This window comes from Paralichthys olivaceus, chromosome 23 (genome assembly GCF_024713975.1).
Source record: "Paralichthys olivaceus isolate ysfri-2021 chromosome 23, ASM2471397v2, whole genome shotgun sequence".
Taxonomy (NCBI): domain Eukaryota; kingdom Metazoa; phylum Chordata; class Actinopteri; order Pleuronectiformes; family Paralichthyidae; genus Paralichthys; species Paralichthys olivaceus.
In genome coordinates, this window is record NC_091115.1 from 16,850,178 (window position 1) to 16,867,721 (window position 17,544).

General features: G+C 40.2%; 2 protein-coding genes across 5 annotated transcripts; both read left to right on the forward strand.

Annotated features, from left to right (window-relative positions):
* The first annotated feature begins 1,011 nt into the window (after window positions 1–1,011).
* Window positions 1,012–4,926, forward strand: LOC138406816 (protein chibby homolog 1-like). Of its 4 annotated transcripts, none has more exons than XM_069520238.1 (9): window positions 1,012–1,293; window positions 1,534–1,632; window positions 1,777–1,858; window positions 1,959–2,071; window positions 2,379–2,444; window positions 2,678–2,761; window positions 2,914–3,250; window positions 3,338–3,444; window positions 3,520–4,925. In XM_069520238.1, exons 1-7 carry the CDS (start codon window positions 1,210–1,212, stop codon window positions 3,223–3,225), a joined length of 840 nt encoding a protein of 279 aa, XP_069376339.1. In that variant the 5' UTR covers window positions 1,012–1,209; the 3' UTR covers window positions 3,226–3,250; window positions 3,338–3,444; window positions 3,520–4,925. The 4 variants fall into 4 exon arrangements, with proteins under 4 accessions (XP_069376339.1, XP_069376342.1, XP_069376340.1 ...); XM_069520241.1 differs by having other exon boundaries at window positions 1,013–1,293; window positions 3,157–3,250; window positions 3,520–4,926; XM_069520239.1 differs by having other exon boundaries at window positions 1,014–1,293; window positions 3,049–3,250.
* LOC138406835 (uncharacterized) lies at window positions 3,436–3,945 on the forward strand. Its single transcript, XM_069520426.1, has 2 exons — window positions 3,436–3,444; window positions 3,520–3,945. Exons 1-2 carry the CDS (start codon window positions 3,436–3,438, stop codon window positions 3,943–3,945), a joined length of 435 nt encoding a protein of 144 aa, XP_069376527.1.
* Window positions 4,927–17,544: the final 12,618 nt, after the last annotated feature.

Below are 17,544 nucleotides of genomic sequence, written 5' to 3' on the forward strand. Positions count from 1 at the left end.
TGTCCTGTAACTTTGGCAATAATGTGGAAGTTGAAACGCTTGAATGCTTGGCATTATTTCACATATAAATCAAATCAATAAATCTGCTTCAGGCCATTAGTAGTGGTCTGTAGGCAACCCTACCAGGATTGGGGCTGCACGTTATAGGAAAACATGCAATATGGCATAAACGTTTAATATCGCGATTACTATATGACTTGCAATAAATAAACATAAACAGTCCCTGGCTACGGGTGCAGAGATCACAGCCCGGCTGCAGCGCCACCGGATCGGGTACAGACACCCAGGGAGCCATGCACAACTCCAATATGTCCACACTTACAGTGTTAATGTGGGGTCTTTTCATACATGTTTGGACCATAAAGTTGTTTTTTTTTTACAACTTTTATTGGCTCTGTCAGTAATTTACATCCTCTCTGTGTCTTTGTCATTCGCTCAGTGCACTGCGTCAACTGCCTCAAACCAAACAGAGCACATCACCATCTCCTCCAGCTCTACATACATTTACTAAGTTTATAAAATTGTGCTGTTTTTACCCAGACTGAGTTTACACGTTCGCATTGTGTGTGGTGATAGAGCAAGGAAGAGAAAGAGAGAAAAAGAGGGAAAGAGAGACAGAGAGGAAAAGAGGGAGAAAGCGGCAGTTGAATGCGCTGCTCTGAAGAAAGATTTAACTTATTAATAAAAGAATTGATCATTATGTGATGATCAGTGTTGAGATTGTGGCTACAAACAAATCAACTTCAACAATCAACTTTTAAACTGTAGCGAGTCAGATACGTCAACTGAGAGAGGGAGAGAGAGAGTTACTTCCCTCAGGTTCTGGGATCATAAATAAGCGTCATAATTCTTTCATATAATCAACTGCTCATATTGATGAATCTAATGTAACCGGGACAAACATGACCTGCAAACATGAGCTGCATCGCTCCGTCAAATCTTTATTGATGATTGATGATTTACTGACAGAAAACCCAGTCAATGATCAGAATGTCTCTCATTTATCATCTAGGGCAGCATTGCTTTGATTTTGGCATGTGACAACAGTCTTGTCTTTATTCCTTTCTTATTATTGTTCTATAATTGTCCTCTGTTCTTTCTTGCATTATATTTTCCTTTAATCAATTTTCAACTTAATTCACATTGTATTTTCTGCATTGAAAGCATTTTCCCACCTAAAATAAATATTAGTTCCACTATTGTTGAACCATGTCTTATCAAAAACTCTTTGGGGACCCATTCAATCCAAAGAAGGCTCCTTATCGGAGATCTCCTCCATCCAACTTCTTTATGGTGAGTTTAGAAAACTAATGTTCCTTGGACACTGTTGTAACTGGGATCATTAATGAGAAAGCCCAAACTAACCCACCTGGATAGCAGTCAAAAGTTTCAATTAAATGTCAGGCTTGAATTGTACCCACAGCTAGCGAATGTAAGCCACCTAGCATATGCTAAGTAGTGTATTGTGAGTAACAATAGAGATATACTGAGGCAATGTGATCTAAAAATACCTATTCTGCAATTTTTGTACAGGACCTTAAAAAATCACTTAAGAAGCTTTTATGTTTAAACGTATTCCAACCAAAGAAGCCACCTCCTCGCAGATATTCTTCCTCGGCCAACTTTCCTTTGGTGAGTTTAGAGGCCGTATGTTATTTGGCAAACAGATACTGTTTTAATAAGGAGCATCAATTAATTAGGTACAAATGACAATCACATTCTTACATCTTGTAATTAGATCTGCACTGGTCACTCAAAGAGTATATACTTTTTCAGTTGGATCAATCTATAATAGAACCTCTTGTGCTGAACATTGGAGATCAGTGCTGGAAATTCAAAGCGGGAGAGTGGGTGACAGGTAAAAACTTTGATGACCTGACTTTGGACTAATGCAAACTCATTGTCTGTTTCTGATTGGCCAACATTGTTTTTATTCTTTTTTTCATGTACTAAACCAGAATCTCATATTCTCCCTCGGGAAAATGAGGTGCAGCTGTTGAAAAGAAGACATGTCCTACTGAAGAAGGAGAAAAAATCCCTGATATGTAAAGGGGAAATCCTCTTGGACATGGTAAGAGTGACATATGCTTTCATGTTACACTGATGCACTGAGCCGTTTGTCATTTGTGACATTGTCCCAGGGCTAATACATATCACACTCTAGCTTAATGACAATGCTTGCGACATAAGTCTAGTACAGGTCTAACAGTAAATGGCTTTCTTTTAAAAATGTTGTGAGAAAAATCCTTTACTTGAATACCATTAAAATTGTGGAAGATGGTTGAAAGTTATTGTCATTGTAATTGTTGATGGATGATATTGGTTGGTTTCAAAGTGAAGCAATCTAAAAGGTTTTAATCAATTTTCTTTCCTTCCAGTTGACAGAGAAGACTCTAGAATACCAAAAGATGACGAACGGAGTGGTAGAGTTTCAACAGAGGAAGGTAAATATACTGGCTATACACTTTGAGTAACTCAAGATCTACTAATCCACCTGTTAGGCACCTGACAGTTTCAATTAAATAAGTATGAGTAGTACTCACAGCTAGTGAATGTTAGCCACCTAGCATTAGCTTAGTAGTGTTCTGTAAGTAACGATAAACATATTCTGTGACTATGTGATGCTGTTATCTAAGAAAATACAAATTCTACAATTGTTGAACCATCTTGCCAACAGAACCTTAAAAAAACAAGAAAGACGCAGCTGTTTGGGAAAAAGCCATCTAAACACTGGGATGCTTCCTTGTCCAGCCTTCCAGAGGTGAGTTTAGAGAACTTAAGTTCTTTGCAGCTTTGCCAGATGGGAAATGTTGAAGTAGCTTAAAATGATCATACACGACCAAAATTGGAATGGGATCAGAAGCATGATTCTGCTATCCAGATTACAACTGATAATACTCAAGCTGTTTTCAGACATGTCCTCTGGGTAAAGTCTGGAGAATTGGCTACGGTGTTTACCCGGAGACTGCCTTTTACACATGCACAACACAGCAGGAGGTTCTCTGCACAGATAATTCCACACAGCAACAAATTCTCGATATCTTTCAGGCGAGAGGTGGGGCAGCCGGGTGCAGCAGTGATGGCTGTTTTTCATTAGGCGGCACATGCAGACTGCACTGTTGTTGGTTGCCTTCTCATCTTTTACAGTTTTATCAGAATACAAGAGAAACAGAGCTGGGCCTTGAATATGAACATCCTGTACTGAACATTGAAGGTCAGATCTGAAAATTTGAAGGACAGTGGATAGAAGGTAATACTTTTGGTGACCTGACTACAGACTTATACAGAGTCAGTGTATGTTCCTGATTGGCCAATGTTGTATACATTTTATTTTCAGTGAATAAAACCAAATGTGACAGGAAACTGCAACTTAAAAAAGAAATTGCCCAACTGAATAAAGAAAACAACCTCCTGACACTAAAGATTGAAATCCTCATGGACATGGTGAGAGTCAGCGATTGTATTTGTTGGATTGTTGTTACAGCTAGAAATAACTGATATCTAATCTTTTCCTTCCAGTTGACAGAGAAGACACTTGAATGTCAAAAGAATGATGAAAGAAGTGGTAAAGTCCAGTGTTGTAGTCAAGACCACCTAAACCGAGACCAAGACAAGACCAAGACCACAGTGTATCAAGACCAAGACAAGACCAAGACTTTGAGGGGTCGAGACCAAGACAAGACCAAGACTTTGAGGGGTCGAGACCGAGACAAGACCAAGACTTTGAGGGGTCGAGACCGAGACAAGACCAAGACCACGGTGTATCAAGACCAAGACAAGACCAAGACTTTGAGGGGTCGAGACCGAGACAAGACCAAGACCACAGTGTATCAAGACCAAGACAAAACCAAGACTTTGAGGGGTCGAGACCGAGACAAGACCAAGACCAAGGCAGGGCGAGACCGAGTCAAGACCAAGACCAGACCAGTGTCCCACACTGCATGACACACTTATGATAAAATGTGGATCATGCAAAACATAGGCACCCCTCAAATAGATCTGTAAGTAATCCACATTCCCATAAAAAAACCCACAGAATACAAATGGAGATTCCTGTTCATTCACCTCTTTTGTTGACCTATATTATATGTCTGTATAATGAAATGTCTTGATAAAATAATCAAAAGGCGCTGCAAAGATTAATTTAATGTGTGGGAATTTTCCTTTGTTTTCTATAAGCAAACAAATACAAATACTAAGAAGCTGAAATCAACTTAAACCATCTTTATTTAACACTGTACTAAATGATTTACCATCCATCTAATTAAGTACAATTTTTTTGTGCAAGCAGTTTCAAAAATGATGGCATCATATGCCAAACCAGAACAAACTGCAGTGCTGAAACATTTAAGTCCATGCGCACCACAAATGATAAACACATGACATGGACATTGTGAAAGACCACAAAAAAGTGGACTTCAAAGTAGAGATTGGTTGCATTTTAGAAATATCAGAGACTGCAACATTCTGTGACCTAAACGTGCATGATGGGGTCTCATTATGATGCCCCCTCTACTAAAAACCCTCTCCACTGGTGCAGAGGAGGCAGGGACTGACAGCACCTTTAGTGGCAACTTGTGGAGTTGTGGGAATCGGTCATGGTTTTTGGCCCAGAAGATGAGTGCATTGTCACTGTCAGAGTCATGGATGGCGTATCTATGTTATAACACTTGAATCCTGGGCTGAGTTGCGCTTCTTGTGAGACTTGTAGCGGGACAGAAGGCGTCGGCATTTGACTGGTGGCGAATCACTGGATGAATCCACATCCATGGTCCCAGAGTCAGTTGCATCTCCTTCACTGTCGATCATGGTCGATCATTGTAATTGTACAATATGTTTCTGTTGCGTTGTTCTTTACACGTGACATCCATTGCACGTCTGTCCGTCCTGGGAGAGGGATCCCTCCTCTGTGGCTCTCCCTGAGGTTTCTTCCACCTTCTTTTCCCTGTTAAAAGGTTTTTCCTCACATAATTCAACTTTGACTATATAAGGACTTTTTTTTTACTATTTCTTTCCCTGGATAATACTAACCTGTCAGTGTCCTCTTCAGCTCATCTCTGATCTTCTTCACTGATGTTGCATTTCCTCCATTTGTGACGTCCAGATCCACCCAGTTTAGGCCAAACTGGGGATCCAGCATGGTAGCCAAGAAGTACACATTGTGGTTAAAAGGTTAATCTGTTCCACTCTCTTTGGCCATGTTTGCTTTTGTAAAGATTCCAATCTTTTCAGCAGAGACTGCCGAAGGGCTCTGACTAATTGGCCGGCACTGCATTCGGGTCTCTTCCATCTTGAGGAGGTGTGTATTCAAGTCCAGGACAGTTGGAACCACCATGCTAATTGTGACTGATTTCTCTCCTTCTGTCAGGTCTGTTGCCTTGGAGATTGGTGCAAGAACTGCACTAAGTTCCTTCAGCTGGTTCCACTGGCGAGCACTAAAGACTACATCCTCAAAGTCCTTGCTGCACATTTTGTTGAGGGCTTTGTGGTCCAGAGCTGTGAGGGCCTGTACTTGTTTGAAAGTGCTGTTCCAACGAGTGGTGTTTGCTGCTGGAATAGTCTTATTTGCATCAAACATAGCCTCAAACTTGTCTTTGAATTGTGAGCTACTATGGAACAGAGTTGTGAACCGTGATGTTTTGGCTATGATGCGAGAGATTGACCTCACCTCCTTCATGCCGTCGTTGACAACTAACCGCAGAGAGTGGGCAAAACAGGAAAGCCGTTCACCTGATGACCAGGGTAATTCTGTGTCTTCCACTGAATCCATGTCCTCTCACAAGTGCTCATCATCTAGATTCTCGTCCTCACTCTCACTCTCATTAGACTGGTGTTGTGGCATGTGAACTTTGAAAGCGCATTTCATATTGGCAGCATTGTCTGTGATGATATAGCTTATCTTCTGGCGGATAGCATATTCCTCAGTTATTTCCTCAAAAGCAGACGAAATTTGTTCTGCACTATGACTACCTGTAAAACGCCTACAGTCCAGCAGGTAGGATTCAATTGCATAGGAATCCTTTGATTCAGAGCACGCATGGGCAGTCACTCCAAGAAAAGAGCAAAGCCTGCGATCTGACCAGAGATCTATTGTTAATGACACAGAGGACCGGGTCTTCAGCTTCTTCAAAACAGTTTCCTTGACCTTCCTTACCAACTCTGGTATTCGTTTCTCAGAAATTGTTCTTCTAGAGATTGGTGTGTACTTAATGTCCATTATCCCAAGAAAGTGTTTAAAATGTTCATTTTCTACAAGTGACAGAGGCAGGCAACACCCAATGAACAAATCTTGGATGATGGCTTCACTGATGGCTTGTTGCCTTGGTGAATGCAGACTGTAGAACTACACTTTCTGGGCAAAAGATGCAATAGATGGCTGCGTGACATCTGTGTGTTGTCCTGCCTTGTACTCCAGGAACCTAAAATCAGGGCGAAAGAATCCGCAAGATATCTGGTGATATGAGCAGTTACATCAAATAGCAATCTTAAAAACAATGGTGTAAGAGGTACAGAAAGGAAAAGGGAGTCTGATTGTGCACATATGTTGGCTTATCACTCTCTCCCCTTTATCAGCAGTAGTGTGCTGAGGCCGGGGCCGACTCACTGAGACACTTTTCTAAACACCCTAATACGAGCATTTCAACATATTTGTAAATGCAATGGTAAAAAGTAGGGGTGTAACGATTCATCTACTACATTGATGTATCGATTTATATTCCTACGATCCAACTACATCGATCTGTGCTTGGCAAGTTGGCCTTCCAGACGACATATATCATTCTAACATAATTTTAAAAGGTAATCAATCGATTGTATCGATACTAGGAAATAACGCATTGGATTAAGGCATGTCAGACTTTATATGGATGTGGTTTTTTTAGCTCTTTTAATGATAAAGGCAGAGTCTGTCATATGATAGATTGTACTGTACCTTGGTCATTAATACTGGCTTTGTGGACATGGGTTTTTTGTATGTTTGTTCGACAAGCTGATTTAGTTGCTTGGTGTTTGGATTGTGTTTTGTTTTGGTGAAAATGGTTGTTATGGGTGTTTAGCCAAGCTTCTATACTGAGGTATAGTTTCCATTCTTGCACATTGTTGCCATATAGCGATATACCCAAAAGTACCCAACTAAAAGCATTATTTGTACACTGTAACATTTTCTACACTGATGGACTAATGTGTGGTAGGAGACAGACACACCCCTACACTGCAGCAACATATCTGCAATTAGTTATTTTAGTTATTGAAAACTTATTTGCTCTATTGTATATGAAGACTGAAGTTGGAAATTAGTCTGCAAGATACAGTATAATATTCAACATTTCATCTTAAGGCTGCACTGTTTATGCCACTATGCCACTCCTCCTGGTGTGCTGTCTGGACTGAGACAGTTTCCAGCTTGAGGCTGAGCCAGAGACACCACAGGCACTGGATCTGCAGATTGTCACTGAACTTGTCATATGGATAGAGCCATGAAGTTTGGCTTCACTGTTAGTTTCTTCTGTTGCTGATGCTCTGCGGCTCTTTCATCTCTGATCATAAAAACAGATCAAATCAAAAGTGTGCCACTTGAACTGCAAATAGAAGTTTGAAAAGTAATAAAATATGGGGGGGGGGGGGTGGAGTTCTCTGCTGCCAGCTCCTTTCTCTGCTACAGGAAGAGGGTCCAGGCCTCATTAGCTGCTACTTGCATAACATACTTGAATTTCCAACTGTCAGTGGTCCAGTTTCACAGTGAGTAATCACACAGATGCTTGAAAAGAAGAAACGTGGGATGTTTCTGCCGCATTCATTTTGATCCATTCGATTCATCGTTGGTACAGCTGTTTAAAGAGCAACAACATTCGGTTTTACACAGTCATCTGATCCAGTGGAAATACAAACAGGAAACCATGCAACAGTGCAGCTTTAAAGGGATAGTTCACCAAAAAAAATGAAAATTCACTAACGATCCACTCACCAATATGCTGATGAAGAGGTGGGTGAAGTGTTTGAGGCCACAAGGCACCTCTGGATCAAATACAATTGAAGTAACTATCAACTTCTTCTTCAGTCATAATATAACACACTGGACACTATGCAATAGCCTCATCACAACCTTTTAAATAACATGTCAATTGTTTTACTGTCTTTTTTACTATTTGTTTCTTTTTATGATTTTTATTTCCTGTAATGCTGCAGGAATTTTAAGTTCCCTGAGGGAGTCTTCCCAAAGGGATCAATAAAGTTTGATCTAATCTAATCTAATCTCTAATCTAACAACATTCATATTTGACTCAAATGCATCATTTTTACAGCAGATAAACAGCCGCAACTGTAAAGCTACTGTGAAGGATTTCTTTCATTAGTGTCACACTGTTGTAGTTTCTATACTTTAATGTTTTCTTTTTTTGGTTTGTGTCTGTGTGGGTGTATTTTAAAGAATTAGCTGTGAGATGAAAATAGCTTGCCTGAGTTAACAAGTCGATGCTAGAACCCAGTTGGGACTCTGCGAAGGTAATTACACTGTAAACAATCGCCATGTCAATTAACAGTGAAGTGCTGGCAGCAGTGCTGCAGTTTACTGTTAATTTACAGTATTCATACTGTATTGTGCTGTCTTTTCTTAAATTTGCAGTTTAAGATTAGCATCAGTCTGTACAATATTGTTATAAATGGAAATTCAACATAATCTCAAAAACAGTACAATGTAATGTAATAGCAGCATAATTCCTCTAAATTAAACTTCTCTTTACCAAAACCTTGGTTCGCTATTTTGATTTGATATTCTGTAAAAAATATACTGAATGATTTAAAGGTAGCTAAAATGCAGCAACCAAAACACTCAAAAGAAAAGATCGATTGAGTAACCCAACATTTATTTATAAAAGGTAACACCAATTAAAATACTTGCTGTTTTTAGTTGATAGAAACATAGTTGAGATTCCAAGCTAACAGATCATGACAGTTACTGTGGAGAGTATTACGTTTAAGATGGTAAACACTGAGCACCATGTGTTACTTTTAAGTCATTAAACACTGTGTGCACCATTTTCAGTAACCATCTCTTCTTGTTCACAGCTTTAGTTGTCCCAGTTTCAGCATGACCATTGTTTGGAGCAATAACACGAACATGATTGCAATGTGCTCACAGGGAGTTGCAGGACACGTCCGGGAAAGTTACAAGTATCTGCCCCAGGGTCTGAAGAACAGTAAATAATCTCAGACCAGGTGTAGTCATGAATGGAAGATACGCACACACATTTTTACCGTGCACACACACACACACACACACACACACACACATTTAGCTCTATGCACACACACACACACACACATTTAGCTCTATGCACACACACACACACACACATTCCCCGTGCACATACACACACATTTTGCTGTCAAGGTCAGGAAGAGCTCTTCCCTCTCCCACATTGACCAAAACCATACAAGGAGTTGTTATTCCAGTGAAACTAAAGATGAAACACTGTGCATGACGTGCAAGAGATGATAAAACATAACTGGAGATAGGTAGAGATGGGGATACGAGGTTCAAGGTAAAGATGGTACCACATTGCCAAAGGAGGGACCAAGCAAGGAGCGGCTAGTGCTCATTGGTTTTTGCAAGTGCCAAGAGGCCAGGACTGAGCCTGTGCACCAACAAGGGAAAGCTGAGTCTAAACCATGGCCAGTCAGACTTGAATGGTCCTTGTAAACATAAGAGTGCCTTCACCAGACAAATCTCTTTAAATCTATTCATTAACAACACAATGGAAAGATACATCGTCCTTTAAACACTGTCACAATTAGAACTATGGTTTCTGAGGCTTTGCATGTGAAGCAGCGAGACCTAGAACTGATAAATAAAGTAAATACATCCAATAACTGATATGTATTTTTAACAGAGTGAAGTAAAGTGGAGGATACAGGGTCTGCTCAGATACTGGCTGTTTTATACACAGTAACCTTAAAAGGCTTAAGTGATCAAATCCTACAATAGTATACCTGCCCTGGGACAGCATGTTCCCTTTAATGTACATACGAGGTAAGCATACCCACATTTTTTTAAGTGAAATAATGCAAGAATATGATCACATGTTAAAGACATACATTGAATAACCATGGTTGCCTTGATGTGAAGTGCCTTGGGAGAGAGCTCTCACTGACCTAAGAAATTCCATTCAAAGTCTATAAGGTGGATTGTGACAGGTTTCCTCTGAATGACTCTGACTGTCCTCTTGGAGACGATTCCCCCAGCTTTTGTTTCTCTCTCTGGGTTGATTCAAGAGAAGCCTCTACAAAACACAGAGGAACACATGAGATTAGAGGTTGGATAGAAATACAGTAGATAATATATGATGTCTACAGTAAAGTGTTTATGAAGTAAGGGTTGAAAATACATGTGAAAAATGTGACATACAATCCTCAAGGCTGATCATCCAGTGTCCAACTGTCAAAGGCACTTCCCCACCTGAGACATGATTCAAGTGTCATCTCAAATAGAATCTGGACTTTTGCAAACATCTCCAACAGAAAGAAAACCCATGCTTTATTTATTATTAATACAGATAACTTAAAAAACCCATCTGATATGCAATATAAGATATATTCTGAATACATACCGAGCAATATTAGACGAGGAGTCAAAAGCAGGTTGAGTGTCCTTTCGCCACCACTGTGGAAGACAGCTGTAGAGCAGATAAAAAAAACTGTGGTGAGGATATTGGCTTTTTTAGATGAGGATTAAGATGGCAACAAGTCATTGCAGTACGAATGAAAAGAGAAACAAACTAGATGAATGAGTCCATCTGATGTCTTTGTCAAGTGGGCCATCAGCAGCTGGACAACATACAAATAGTACACAATAATATTAGTTAAACCTCAACGCCAAATAAGCTCTAACATCACTAAAGCTGTAGTGGAGTTAAGGTTATGATGAAAATAAACAGATGACAAACTCACAATAGTGCACCTAGCTGTAAACCAGCTGACCATAAAAAAGCCAATAAGAATAACTTTTAGGAAATGAAATTGGCCTAAACTACAAAATGATCATTTCAAAATTAGCTTTTCTGCTGTACTCACAAATCACTACATGGCTAATTCAGAGGACCACGTGCAAGTGTTGCAAGCTAGCTAAGTAACAGTTGTAATCAGCGTTTAAAGAGCAGAAGTAAGCAAACGATGCAAGGCAGATAAAGTTAATTTCAACTTACCGAAGACTCATTCATAAAATGCAGGATTCAGATGAATAATCCTCTAAAAAAAGGTCCAGAGTTGGCTCCACGACTCTGTGTTCCACTTGTGTCTTCTAGAAATCTAGTAGCAGTTTGTTTTTGCAGGACCTCTCTACCGTTGATTCTGATATCACCCCCAGAATGCAATGCTGTTTCCAGTATATTGCAATATTTAAGGGAAAACAGCAAGCTGCTCATAAATAGTTCCCAGGATGCATTGTTTTCTACAGCACAGTACATTTGAATGGAAAACAGAATGTTACTGTCTTCTTACAGCACTTCGTTACAGTGTGTTTGTTCTGAAATCAAGCGATGACACACCAGCTGGTCTTTGTCACTCAGCCTGAAATGTGTCCTCACTCTATCCCTCTCTGACAACGGGCAATTAGTGTGTCTGCAGTGTTCACAGGGTGGCACACATACAACTGTGAATGGCTTCCAGCATCATCCCTCTGTTTCTGTTTGGATTTGGTGCCAAGTAAGATTGATAACTGCCTGAATGAAGACAGATCGACCAGTGTTTCCCTCCAGAGCCCTGGGCGCCCACAACGAGCTGAGTCATTCAACCTCGGCAACAGCACTATCGATCTCCAGTGTTGAGAGAACAGTTACTGTCAGTGCAAAAGACAGAGGACACTGTGGTGGACGTGCAGGGGTCACAGTGTCACAGCCAGGCCAGTTACCTGCAGTCTTTGGGATTTTATGAGAAAATACAACATTTGCGGTCAGTATTTCAAGTGTGAGTGACCACTCCTCACAGGATGGACGGACAGGGACTGCAGGTCAAAGCAGATCACTGTGACAGCTCAGTACATTCAGGCTGTGTACTGCTTGACACCAGATAAAGGTATGTAAATGGTAAGTATTTATAGAGACATTATATTTGCCCATTTACACACATATTCATACATTGCACTTTTTTTTCCTATGAGAGGCAATTCAGGGTTCAAGGACCTTTTGACATGCATTTGGGGAAGACTGGGATTGCCAACCTTCTGTTTGGAGGACGACCGCTCTACCCCTCAGCCACAGCCGGCTTTGTTAAATCTCGCAGTACAAATTAAACATACAGTTCATGTTGACCTGAAGTCCTTTCAGCTGAAACCTTATCCAGTACAAGTTGGATTTCTTGCTGTTGGATTTCTTGTTGATATGAGTGAGGAGTGCAACCATGATTCCTTCTTCAATATACAGTATAAGGCTTTTGCCTGTTCATTCACTCTCTTTCTTTGCCAGATTAAATGTCTGTTAAGATTATTTTAATACTTCAGACATGTCTAAATCAGTCTATTTAGCTGTGTTAAACTAATAAGTTCACATGTGGACATATTGGATATATTTAGATAATTGAATGATTGGCATCTTTTGTGTTTTTAATAAAACATCTGTGAGAAAGGGATCTTGCTCACTATTCACAAATGCTTGGCTCACCATTATCAGCTCACACATTCAGCTGGTAACTACATTACTTTTGCCACTGCGATGTATGAAATGAACGTATGGCTCACTTACCTATGTGCAGGCTAACTTTCTGACAAAGGAGCTTATGACTTCTTTTGGTAAGGCAATTTTATTTATAAAGCACTTCATACAGTTGTACTTAGGCTTTTCAGCCAGACTCAATCAATCAAATTTGATTTGTATAACCCATTTTCACAAATCATAGTTTGTCTCATAGGGTCTTAACAAGCTGCAACATCCTCTGTCCTTAACCCTCAACAAGAGTGAGGGAAAATACCAAAAAAAGAACGTAGAAACCTCAGAGAGCCACATGTGAGGTATCCTCACCCAGGACAGACAGAAGTGCAATAGATGCCACGTGTAACTGAACACATCAACAAAATGAAAGTATTTACAACATTGATTAGAATAAAAAGGTTGTAACATAATGGAAAGCAAATGAACTGAGGAGTATCTGAGCAGACATGTTGTGCATCAAGCTGTCTTGTTGTGATCATAGTCCATGATCAGCAGCCACCACCATCGGACGCTATGATAATTCACAATCGATTGTAATGATCGGGTTTCCATGTGCAGGTAGTTGACGTTGCGCTCTGTGGATGTCTCAGCCGCCAGGTGTGCCAAGTTGTCCACTAACAACGTGAAGTGTCAGTCAATCCTTTCTGCCTTGCTCCACACAACATGACACCTCAACCCAAAATAAACACACAAATAAACCTCCTAATGGTTCGTTTCAGTCTGGTAGATATAATTTGTAATGTCGAATCTAATGTAAAATCTTTTCAGTAATGTGAGTGAAAAACTTAAAAGCAACCCCAGCTGCTCTCCTGAGTCATCTGGCCCTTTAACTCTCGGCAATAATGACTTCATGAGCTTCTTTACAAATAAAATGTCATCTATCGTTGCTCTTAAATATTAATCCCCACTCACCTCCACCAGATTGAAGTTTGAGAAGATGCACACTGAGGAATAGAACTGAGAGCCTACATGGGCAGCAGGGGTGTAGAAGTCACCATGTTATGTGAAATCTTCCATTCATCAGTAAAACCATATATATAACATATATAATAACATAATGATTTGATTGTTACCAGCGTCACAAAACTTTGCTTCATAAATTCAATAAATGTGCTTGTTTTCAATGTGGCACACTGTTCGACGGCACCTTACCTTGACTGTTAACACCCACAGGCCTCTGAAGGAATCTGTTTCCAATTATGCCGTGTGTGAAGCATCTATTGTTTTCATGAAAGTCTAGGGAGCTGCAGGGGGATTCATAGTCTGGCTGCAAGCTACTGCCAGACCTCCAAGTGGCCCCCTCTGTCTGGAGGCTCCACATTAAAAGCCCCATGGGTGAGTGGATGACTGACGGAGGAGGGAGGGGGGGGGGGTTAGGTTTCACAGGTGCTCTGCTCCCGTCTGGGTCACATGCTGCAGAGCCGGCAGACGAAGCAGAGCGTACGTACCCCTGAAACTTCCCAGCTCGATTTATCAAGCTGGTACTGCACCCTACTGAACAAGTTAAAAATGAACTGTCTGCACTCAAAGAGAGGCTTGTTGAAAACCACAGCACATTCGCACACACCGACTGAATTCGATCAATCATTGCTTCTCCCTTTAATAATAGAGTGCAGTCTGATGGGAGTCTGGCATGTGTTGTTCACCTCTGTGATAATGAGGAGTTTTTAGATGTTGTTATTTGATACAAAGAGCACAACTGATTCTCTCAGCCGCTGAGAAAATCTATACGTTTGAATAATATATAGTCGAGCTGCTGCTTTCAGCCTTGATCACATGAAAGGGAAGAAAATCCATTGGACAATGCTGAAGTCATGAAGAGTGTTGGAATGCACAGTGTTCAAAGAAACTCGAAATCCATCGGTTATACATCCCAGGAAGTGAGACCACTTTTTCTGTCCCTTCGCCTCTAGAACTGTCTCCTTCTCTTTCCAACAAAAATACACATTATGACATCTGCCTTTAAAGTTGTTTCTCATATAATACATATTATTTCACGAGAACCCACACAATCAGCTCATAGAGGTTCAGTCACTGAACTCCCCTGCCTCTACTTGAGGACGAGTGTCCGCACAAGGACGACTGAATGAGTTCCTCTAATGCACCTCAACATTTTCAAATACTTTGAATTTTTATTATGCATTTTCTCCTTTTTTACAGTTCACTGATCTGTTATATTGCAATCAATCTATCACATTTTATTTGTATAGCCCATTATCACAAATCACAATTTTTTAGACTAAGGAAAAACTACAAAAAATAACTTTTAACAAGGAAAAAGAACGTAGAAACCTCAGAGAGAGTCACACGTGAGGGTCCCTCTCACAGGACGGACAGAAGTGCAATAGACGCCACATGTACTGGGATGTCAGTAAAATAAGAGTATTTACAGCATTGGTTAGAGTAAACAGTTTGTAGCATAATGGAAGTTAAATGAGGAATTCTTGCAGTAATGGTAGAGTATCTGAGAAGAAATATTGTATTTCAAGCAGTAATCATAGTCCACGATCAGCAGCCAACACGATTAGAATACAACATCATAATCAATCATCATGATCCACTGCGGCCCTGTCATTTGTTTTTTTTCTGAAGTTTAAATGATGCTGTGTCTCCTCTTGTGGACAAACCCTAATGAATGATGGACATAGTCCTGGGTGTTGGACTTCATGGAAACCCCGAAGGTCTTATATTTCTAATTCCTGCGTGAACATTATACACTGGTACAAAGAATAGAATTGTTTATCCACTTTTTTAAACGTTCGACCATTATCTACTCACCACTATGCTAATGGAGGGGTGGTTGAAGTGTTTGAGTCCACACAACACTTTTGGAGTTTCAGGAGTAAACAGCGTCGCAGCCAAATCCAAAACAATTGAAGTAAATGGTGACCGATTCGTTGCATGTAAAAAAAACAAAAAATGCCTCCATACTGCTCCTGTGGTGTTCGTGTGGCTACATCCCAGGGTTATTATAGTTAACGAAAACTAAAACTAGCAATGAAAAAATAATTTAGTTAACTGAATAACGAAAACTAAATAAAAACTACAATGAACAATGCAAAACGAACTAAAACTGAACTGCAGATGAATTCCGCTTCGTTTTCTCCCTGGATTACTGCCTGTCCTGCAGGTGATGGTTAAAGAATGAAATTAAAGGACTTGATAAACCATATTTGGTGTCACACATTGTTTCATCCTTTTTCAGCTTCTACAAGTCAAGGCTTTCTCTTAATACCTGGACAAACTAAAACTAAGACTAAAACTAAACTAAAACTACAAAATCACTTGTTGAACTAACTAAAACTAAACTGAAATAAAAAAGCAAACTGAAAAACTAAATCAAAATTAAAACTAATGAAAATTTCAAAACTATAATAACCTTGCTACATCCTCAGAGGATGTAGCCACACTAAAACACGATGTAAATGATCTTATTTTGAGGCGAATATGAATGTCTCGGCTGTATGGAGGCACATTATGTTTTTCTCTGTTGTTTCAACGTCAGAGGAAGCGGTCGTGATTGACTTTACCCCTGAGACTCCACTCACCCCTCCATCGACATCGTGGTGATTGGACAATAAGTCAATTTTCTTTTTTGGTGAACTATCCCTTTAACCATTTTCGAGTCAGTGCCACCCTAACAATTATCAAGGTCTCTTACCATCCTGCATCAAATAAAACTAGAAATGTGAAGAAGAGACAGCAGCTACCAAGAAAAAAGTTTGGGGGTTTAGGAAAAAACCTAAATTGGGCACAATTGCTTTAAAATGTGAGCCCTGCAGTTCTCTGCCAGTTTCTGCACTGAAGGCTGGAGAGAGTCAGTTTCAGCTGTAGAGCACCTGAGGCCATGAAGTCCAAGAAATGACTGTACTTGAGCTGCATTTGGAGGATTTGGCTGAATCCCTGCTCATCTAATGTCAGTTGTTGGGTAAACTAGAAGAAGCCAGAGAGACAGGGAATGGATATCAGGGAATATGGGACCCACATGCTGCCCCTGCCAGAAGTGCAGAGAGTAACCTGGGCCTCACTATCGCAGAACATTTCAACAAGATGCTGCTGGATAGACGGGTCACATTCAGAAACGTCCGTCTGACAAGGCAGCCCCACCCATGCACGATTTGAGGAGTAGGACGTCACTGAAGTGGATTTCCATGCACTGTTAACTATCCTCAGATGGTTGGTATCAATGCAGATTTTTCTATATTTTTTATGCACATTTAGGCGCTGCATGTCACTTTTTTTGTTTGTTTTCTCCACTCACCCCAACCGGTCCTGGCAGAGGCGGTCCACACCGAGGTTCAGGTTTCTTCCACCTGGGAGTTTCCCCCCCCCCCCCCCGCTGTTGCTCATGCTTGCTCGGTGTGGAACAAGTTGGATTTTGTCTTTTTTAAGATCTTGGACTTTTGTGCAGCACCCTGAGACAACTGTTTGTTGTGATACTGTGCTATATAAATACATTTGATTGACTGATTTGATTGATATCATGCAGCACGTATTTTGAAAAAATTGTTTAACATTCAGCTCGCACTGTCACTCTGTGGAATTAAATTGGGTAGAATTAATTTAAGAGATTTTTGAATGGAGTTTGGTCTGACATTGTTGTTTGCTGTTCCACGCAAATGTAATTAAAGATTCTTCAAGTGGACGAATTGATAGAATCATTTTACAACACTGCTGAGAAAAGCTGCCAGGGTTTAAACTCCCGTCTCAGTTTGAATCAAACTGGCTGTGGATCAGTTGATTGGTTTTAGAATTTTGTTTTAGAAAATTGTTTGTGATTATTATAGCTTTTGCTCATATGCATTAGCAACACTGTTGTAATGCAGTCAAACCAACAAAGCCACTT